We start from the raw sequence: 8,769 nt of genomic DNA, 5'->3' as shown, positions 1-8,769 counted from the left end.
TTTTTCGAGACTTAAAACGGAAGAATTTACACTAGATTGTTGAGTCGATAAACGTTGCCACTATTAAAAGAAACCAATTGTATTAAAACGTATTGTACGATTGTCGAACTGTAAAATACGTTAGTGACTTTTATCAAGATGGTGCAGGGGGGCGCTTTTAGGCTAAATAAAATAGCAAAATTACACAGGATTCTGAGTAAACAACCTTTAGCTCTCAGAAAGAAACGAATTGTACTGTGCATTGTATAATTGTGTAACATTTTTAAAAAAAAGTTAGTTACGTTAAAAACCGCTCTACAAACTTTGTCCAAGATGGTTGTGATGAGTGTGTGTGGGGGTGGGGGGCGCTTTTTTCGCTAACAAAAATCGCAAGTATTTGTACTGGATTGGTGAGCAGATAACTCTCTTAACACTTAGTAAAGAAACCAAGTGTATTAACGCGTAATGTACAATTTCAATAGCCAGTTTTGTTAAAAAAAAAAAAGACGCGACTAGTTCTTTGTAAGATTCTTACGATTCTCTCAACTTCAACGTGAGAGATCAGATATTTTTGATTAATTGCATTACATCTTACCTGGATCACTGAACTATATTAAAGAGAACTAAATATCACGGATTCTTGAATCCCTAAGCCACTAACCACCACTTTTTTCCATGCTCTTATTTCATTCTCCACTGTCTGTAATCTAGCTCCAAGCCATACAGTAAAAGAGACCACATTTAGTTATAGATCCTGATTGAATTTTTTTGACAATGCATTTGAATTCTACATTTTCTTAGAGTGTTAAAACGCGTTTTATTGCTGCTGATTAAAATCAGAACGCCATGTGCTATCATTAAATTGATTGTTACTGCTTCTTCAATCAATACAATTAGTTCTGCATTTGTTGTTGACGTTGTGCGAGCAGTGTTTCTTCCAGACTTTTTTCTCCGGGGGGGCACTTGAAATTTTCGGGGGGGGGGGGGGGGGGGGCGGTAGACTTTCTTCGGGGGGGGGCGGACACTGTTAAACGTATATATTTTCTATACATAGATTATATAAATTTCATTTCGTTCGGCGGGGGCGGTAAATTTTTTTCGGGGGGCTTCGCCCCCCCCCCCCCCCGAAGAGATGCCTGGAAGAAACTCTGTGTGCGAGAAGGCAGGGCAAATCTGCGAAATCCAAGACTACGAGCTGTTAACATCCGTTGGATTCCAGTTTGTTTTCTCTAGCTTGTTTTGTCATACCATCAACCAATCAACGAAATACCCATGTCGTATTCCAATGTGAACAATAAATATTTCTGATAACTTCTTCTTGTATGTCACTTGTGTGTCCTTACTCTAACACACTTCGAATCCAACTATGTACCATATCACAACAGAGATCGTTCCATAGCTAGAACATAAAAGGCTGGTCTAAACATATTAGCGTTGGCTACAAACTACCCTCTAACTCAGATCAGGCTTATTTTTTTTTTACTGACATTACTAATCTTTCGCAAAAAAAGTTAAACGCATCTTAATGGGAATTAAATTGTCGTAAAGTTTTAAGGAATGAAAATCATACAATGTAATTATTAAACCTTGTCCGGACTGTAGCATACACGCTTACACACACGCTTACACACACAAATACACTCTTACCCACACACAAGCTTATATATAAACACACTATCACACACACATAATTATACACACACACATGTATATATATATATATATATATATATATATATATATATATATATATATATATATATATATATATATATATATATATATATATATATAAGCGGGGGGGGGGGCGCCAAATTGAAAGTTCGCCCCGGGCGCCGGGAAGGGTCGCTACGCCTCTGGCTTGCGTAGATTTAATATTTTTCTACGCAATAGTGTGTTGGTGTTGCAATAGTGTGTTGGTGTTACTTTAGAACAATCACTGCAATAGTAAACATGTTTTGTTTTTACAAAACCACTTTCAATGTACACGAAAAACATTATTTATTTTTAAAAACTCATTGTTTTTTGTTTGGTCGGATTCTGCCCCCCCCCCCCCCCCACCCACATTGCGGGGTTCGGCGGCATGGTAGTTCCGCCCCTGCTACAAACATGTATCTCACACAACAGTGTCACGTGGCAAGTGCCGCACGTCACGTGACCGCCAGCAACCAATAAAAAAGTAAAAGTAAAGTTTCCCTTTCAAACCTGACGGTCTATGGGGCAAGTGAAGTAGAGTTCACTTGTTTCTGTGACCTCGGCATATGAAGAGATAGTGTGGTCAGCACTATGCCCAGCCGCCTTTTACTTTCCCTAACATGAGTTAGGTACCCATCAGAGTTGGGTGGACTCAGGGACGGTCTGCTGATTTGAACCCTGATTCGAACTCGAGACTTACGGGTTAGTAGTCCAGCTCTCTACCGCTAGACCACTCCGTCCCATGCCAGCAACCAATGGTTGTGTGTAAACAACATGGCGGCACCACCTGTCGCAGACGACACTGTTCACCTGTCCCGTCCACAACAGCCAGGTTTACAGCCGGCATTTGGTGGGGCGGGAGTTCAGATCACCCCCTCCCCCCTTTTAAATTTTTTTTTCTCTCTCTCTGCGTTGAAAAAGTAGTTTTTGTGTCTGTCCACTTGCCGTATGTATTTCCCGTCCTATGTGTCTGTCCACTTGCCGTATGTTTGGGTCTGTCCACTTGCCGTATGTTTGTGTCTGTCCACTTGCCGTATGTTTGTGTCTGTCCACTTGCCGTATGTTTGTGTCTGTCCACTTGCCGTATGTTTGTGTCTGTCCACTTGCCGTATGTTTGTGTCTGTCCACTTGCCGTATGTTTGTGTCTGTCCACTTGCCGTATGTTTGTGTCTGTCCACTTGCCGTATGTTTGTGTCTGTTCACTTGCCGTATGTTTGTGTCTGTCCACTTGCCGTATGTTTGTGTCTGTCCACTTGCCGTATGTTTGTGTCTGTCCACTTGCCGTATGTTTGTGTCTGTCCACTTGCCGTATGTTTGTGTCTGTCCACTTGCCGTATGTTTGTGTCTGTCCACTTGCCGTATGTTTGTGTCTGTCCACTTGCCGTATGTTTGTGTCTGTCCACTTGCCGTATGTTTGTGTCTGTTCACTTGCCGTATGTTTGTGTCTGTCCACTTGCCGTATGTTTGTGTCTGTCCACTTGCCGTATGTTTGTGTCTGTCCACTTGCCGTATGTTTGTGTCTGTCCACTAGCCGTATGTATTTCCCGCCCCATGTGCCAGCAGACGATGATGCCGTGCCCCCTCTCCCCCCAGAACCACCTGCAGGCCTGCCGGTTTGACGCCGTGCCCTGCCCCAACAAGTGCACGGCTCACCTGACCAAGGCCAACCTGGACGACCACCTCGAGTACCTGTGTCCCAAGCGCTCAGTCGTCTGCGACTTTTGTCTGCAGGAGTTCAGTGGCGAGTTCATGGATCAGGTAGGTCAACCTCAGGTCAGACTTAGGTGCAGGTCAAACTTAGGTGTAGGTCAACCTCAGGTCAAACTTAGGTGTAGGTCAAACTTAGGTGTAGGTCAAACTTAGGTGTAGGTCAACCTCAGGTCAAACTTAGGTGCAGGTCAAACTTAGGTGCAGGTCAAACTTAGGTGTAGGTCAAACTTAGGTGTAGGTCAAACTTAGGTGTAGGTCAACCTCAGGTCAAACTTAGGTTAGGTTAACCTTAGGTCAAACTTAGGTGTAGGTCAAACTTAGGTCAAACTTAGGTCAACCTTAGGTGTAGGTCAACCTCCGGTCAAACTTAGGTTAGGTCAACCTCAGGTCAACCTTAGGTGTAGGTCAAACTTAGGTCAAACTTAGGTCAACCTTAGGTGTAGGTCAACCTCAGGTCAACCTTAGATGTAGGTCAGTATCAGGTTTAGGTCAGCATCGACCAGCATTTGATTCGGCTAACAAATCTATGCTAGAGCTAAGAAATCTATGCTAGAGCTAAGAAATCTATGCTAGAGCTAAGAAATCTATGCTAGAGCTAAGAAATCTATGCTAGAGCTAAGAAATCTCGCTAGAGCTAACAAATCTATGCTAGAGCTAAGAAATCTATGCTAGAGCTAACAAATCTATGCTAGAGCTAACAAACGTGCTCCACTGTCCGTAGAGCCACGCCGGCAACTGCCACAAGGAGACCATCTGGTGTGAGAACAAGTGTGGCGCCAAACTCGAGCGCCGGTACCTGGCCAACCACCAGAAGAACGAGTGCCACAAGAGGACGGTCGCCTGCCAGTACTGCGGCAAGGACTTTGTGCAGGAGACGCTACAGGTTAGTTGTCTGCCCTCCAAATGTCAGGCTAGAGTTGTCTGCCCTCCAAATGTCAGGCTAGAGTTGTCTGCCCTCCAAATGTTAGGCTAGAGTTGTCTGCCCTCCAAATGTCAGGCTAAAGTTGTCTGCCCTCCAAATGTCAGGCTAAAGTTGTCTGCCCTCCAAATGTCAGGCTAAAGTTGTCTGCCCTCCAAATGTCAGGCTAAAGTTGTCTGCCCTCTAGATGTCAGGCTAGAGTTGTCTGCCCTCCAAATGTCAGGCTAGAGTTGTCTGCCCTCCAAATGTTAGGCTAGAGTTGTCTGCCCTCCAAATGTTAGGCTAGAGTTGTCTGCCCTCCAAATGTCAGGCTAAAGTTGTCTGCCCTCCAAATGTCAGGCTAAAGTTGTCTGCCCTCCAAATGTCAGGCTAAAGTTGTCTGCCCTCCAAATGTCAGGCTAAAGTTGTCTGCCCTCTAGATGTTAGGCTAGAGTTGTCTGCCCTCCAAATGTCAGACTAGAGTTGTCTGCCCTCCAAATGTCAGACTAGAGTTGTCTGCCCTCCAAATGTCAGGCTAGAGTTGTCTGCCCTCCAAATGTCAGACTAGAGTTGTCTGCCCTCCAAATGTCAGACTAGAGTTGTCTGCCCTCCAAATGTCAGGCTAGAATTGTCTGCCCTCCAAATGTCATGCTAGAGTGTGTTTGTGTTGTGTATAAGGCGTGCATCACGTGACGATGACGTCATGAACTGTTTTCCAGACCCACCAGTACCAGTGTCCCAGGTTTCCGGTCACGTGCCCCAACAGATGTGACCCGGCCAAAATCCCCAGGGAGGAGCTAGAGCTTCACGTGCAGGAGTTGTGTCCCTCAGCCACCATCTGCTGCCCTTTTAAAGAGGCCGGCTGTAGGCATAAGGTGGGTGACACAAGGCACTGACAGTAGACAGTGACACAAGACAGTGACAGCAGACAACAGTCAGTGACACAAGTCTGTGACACAAGTCAGTGGCAGTAGACAGTGACTGTAGACAGTGACAGCAGACATTGAGGGCATAAATTGACGTCTGTCTGCCCCTACAGTGCCCCAGGTACGGCCTAGAGCAGCACATCAGTGAGAGCATGAAGAGCCACCTGGAGCTGACCTGTGACCTGGTCAAACAGCAGCAGGCGCAGATAACTCAGCTCTGCTCAACCCTGCAGACGATAACACAGACCACGGATGGCGTCTTTATTTGGAAAATCAGGTGAGCAATCCTAATCTGTATAACCTAAGCCTAATCTGTATAACCTAATCCTAATCTGTATAACCTAAGCCTAATCTGTATAACCTAAGCCTAATCTGTATAACCTAAGCCTAATCTGTATAACCTAACCCTAATCTGTATAACCTAAGCCTAATCTGTATAACCTAACCCTAATCTGTATAACCTAACCCTAATCTGTATAACCTAAGCCTAATCTGTATAACCTAACCTTAATCTGTATAACCTAAGCCTAATCTGTATAACCTAAGCCTACTTTTATGTATTCAAAATGTAACCAGCTTGAATGAATGCGCTAAATGAGATGACAATATTGGGTGTCACATGACATTGTCATCGGATGTTGACCTCCGTCTCAGGTTACCGCCATCTGTCAGAGAGAAGTGGGTCAACTTGACACAGACGACATCAAGGGAAATAACAATTAGATCAGGTCTGGGCAGAGGCGTAGCGAGGGGGGGGGGCGGGGTACATATGTCCCCGGGCGCCGACCGTAGGGGGCGCCAAAATGGGTTGATCAAAATAATTATATGCTTATTTTAGCTGCAGTTTTGCATTATAAAAATTAAAAAATATATGGGGGGGGGGCGCCAAATTGAAAGTTTGTCCACGGGCGCCGGGAAGGGTTGCTACGCCTCTGGTGCTGGGTCGAGGTTTGTCACCCATGGAAATAACAATTAGAACAGTCCTGGGACAAGGTTGTCATGAATTACTGAGTGTGTCATACCGTTGGATGAGAGTTGTTCCCCCTTTATCCCTAGCAACTACAAGTTGTTCCCCCTTTGTCCCCAGCAACTAAACGTTTTCCCCTATTTATCCCTAGCAACTAAACGTTTTCCCCCCTTTGTCCCCAGCAACTAAACGTTTTCCCCCCTTTGTCCCCAGCAACTAAACGTTTTCCCCTATTTGTCCCCAGCAACTAAACGTTTTCCCCCCTTTGTCCCCAGCAACTAAACGTTTTCCCCCCTTTGTCCCCAGCAACTAAACGTTTTCCCCTATTTGTCCCCAGCAACTAAACGTTTTCCCCTATTTGTCCCCAGCAACTAAACGTTTTCCCCCCTTTGTCCCCAGCAACTAAACGTTTTCCCCCCTTTGTCCCCAGCAACTAAACGTTTTCCCCTATTTGTCCCCAGCAACTAAACGTTTTCCCCTATTTGTCCCCAGCAACTAAACGTTTTCCCCCCTTTGTCCCCAGCAACTAAACGTTTTCCCCCCTTTGTCCCCAGCAACTAAACGTTTTCCCCCCTTTGTCCCCAGCAACTAAACGTTTTCCCCTATTTGTCCCCAGCAACTAAACGTTTTCCCCTATTTGTCCCCAGCAACTAAACGTTTTCCCCCCTTTGTCCCCAGCAACTAAACGTTTTCCCCCCTTTGTCCCCAGCAACTAAACGTTTTCCCCTATTTGTCCCTAGCAACTAAACGTTTTCCCCTATTTGTCCCCAGCAACTACAAGTCCAAGTCAATAGAGGCCATGTACAAGAGCAGCAAGGAGCTGGTCAGTCCGCCATTTTACACCTCCCGTTTCGGCTACAGGGCCTGTCTCTCCGTCTTCCTGCAGGGCAACGGGGCGGGGGAGGGCAAGTTCATCTCCGTCTACATCAAGCTGCTCCCCGGGGACTACGACAACATCCTCGACTGGCCCTTCTCGCTGCCCGTGTCCTTCACCTTGCTGGACCAGCACAGCGAGGCGGCCATGAGGGCCAACCTGTCCGAGAGCTTTGTGCCAGAGGCCGGCTGGAAACATTTCCAGAAACCTGTCAAGGCACAGGACTCGCTCGGCTTCGGCTACCCCAAGTTCGTCTCACACGAGGTACTTCGGTCACGTGACTACATCCGGGACGATTCGCTCATCATCAAGGTCAGTGTAGACAACGCCAAGTTCAACAAACCCTGAGCCCATTGCGTCCTACTCGTCTGCTTCTAAATGGTGGAGAATTGTGTCATAGCTGTGTGACGGCAGCTGTGTGACGGCTGTGTGACAGCTGTGTGACGGCTGTGTGACGGCTGTGTGACGGCTGTGTGACGGCTGTGTGACGGCTGTGTGACGGCTGTGTGACGGCTGTGTGACAGCTGTGTGACGGCTGTGTGACGGCTGTGTGACGACAGCTGTGTGACCCCTCAACCTGCTGTGACCAGCAACCACCAAACGCCATCAGAAGGTCCCAGCCAACACGGACTTGTTCTAGTCATAGCAAAAGTCAGCTACACATCAGGTCAACTCTACACATCAGGTCAACTCTACAAATCAGGTCAACTCTACACATCAGGTCAACTCTACACATCAGGTCAACTCTACACATCAGGTCAACTCTACACATCAGGTCAACTCTACACATCAGGTCAACTCTACACTACACATCAGGTCAACTCTACACATCAGGTCAACTCTACACATCAGGTCAACTCTACACATCAGGTCAACTCTACACATCAGGTCAACTCTACACATCAGGTCAACTCTACACACCAGGTCAACTCTACACATCAGGTCAACTCTACACATCAGGTCAACTCTACACATCAGGTCAACTCTACACATCAGGTCAACTCTACACATCAGGTCAACTCTACACATCAGGTCAACTCTACACATCAGGTCAACTCTACACATCAGGTCAACTCTACACATCAGGTCAACTCTACACATCAGGTCAACTCTACACACCAGGTCAACTCTACACATCAGGTCAAGTTTGGGTGCCATCTCAGCTTGACAGCTACATGGGGTGGGGCTGGGGGGGGGAGGAATAATTGGTTTGGTTACAACTGACCTAAAGTTAGCCACTTAGGTCAACTGTTATAATATGTGATAAAATGTAATTTATTTTTTGAATATTTTGTTCATCATAACTCCGTGTGTTTACAGTTGTTTCAATAATTTGTCTTGTTTCATCATATTTCTCTATCATTTCACTTGATTCTATATGCAATCTTATAACAATCCTACTTTCACTTTCAGCTGTTTTGGTTGAGAATTAAATATTTGATACATTTTCTCTCATATTTTTTCATCAACTTTGGGGGGGGGCGTCACATTCGGTGGGGAGGACAAAATTTGGGGGAGGGGGAGGGTGACACCAAGAAAAAATGTTTGAACAAATACAGAGGAAAATGTTTTCTTTCAGTTCAATTGATGATTAATTAGACCAATTGATTATTAATAACAGAATGTTCTTATTAAGTGCACAGATTAAAACTACTAAACATTGACACCTATTTACGTTTCTGTCGGCCATTTAGTGAGTTGCCAAATTGTTTGAAACAAT

General features: G+C 45.6%; 1 protein-coding gene across 2 annotated transcripts in view; it reads left to right on the top strand.

Annotated features, from left to right (window-relative positions):
• LOC131952973 (TNF receptor-associated factor 4) overlaps window positions 1-7,502 on the top strand; it is a 24,292-nt gene extending 16,790 nt beyond the window's left edge. The window contains exons 5-9 of one of the 2 annotated variants that reach the window (XM_059315935.1): window positions 3,268-3,432; window positions 4,106-4,267; window positions 5,002-5,157; window positions 5,322-5,485; window positions 6,947-7,502. In XM_059315935.1, coding sequence (XP_059171918.1) covers window positions 3,268-3,432; window positions 4,106-4,267; window positions 5,002-5,157; window positions 5,322-5,485; window positions 6,947-7,397 — 1,098 coding nt within the window. In that variant the 3' untranslated portion in view covers window positions 7,398-7,502. The remainder of the gene's footprint in view (window positions 1-3,267; window positions 3,433-4,105; window positions 4,268-5,001; window positions 5,158-5,321; window positions 5,486-6,946) is intronic. The other variant, XM_059315934.1, reaches the window with a different exon arrangement.
• The last annotated feature ends 1,267 nt before the right edge of the window (window positions 7,503-8,769 follow it).

The sequence above is a fragment of the Physella acuta genome, unplaced genomic scaffold, assembly GCF_028476545.2.
Source record: "Physella acuta isolate Inbredline_101_S28 unplaced genomic scaffold, ASM2847654v3 ptg000897l, whole genome shotgun sequence".
Taxonomy (NCBI): domain Eukaryota; kingdom Metazoa; phylum Mollusca; class Gastropoda; family Physidae; genus Physella; species Physella acuta.
The sequence above is the reverse complement of the archived record's forward strand: the minus strand, read 5'-3'. Positions and strand labels throughout refer to the sequence as shown.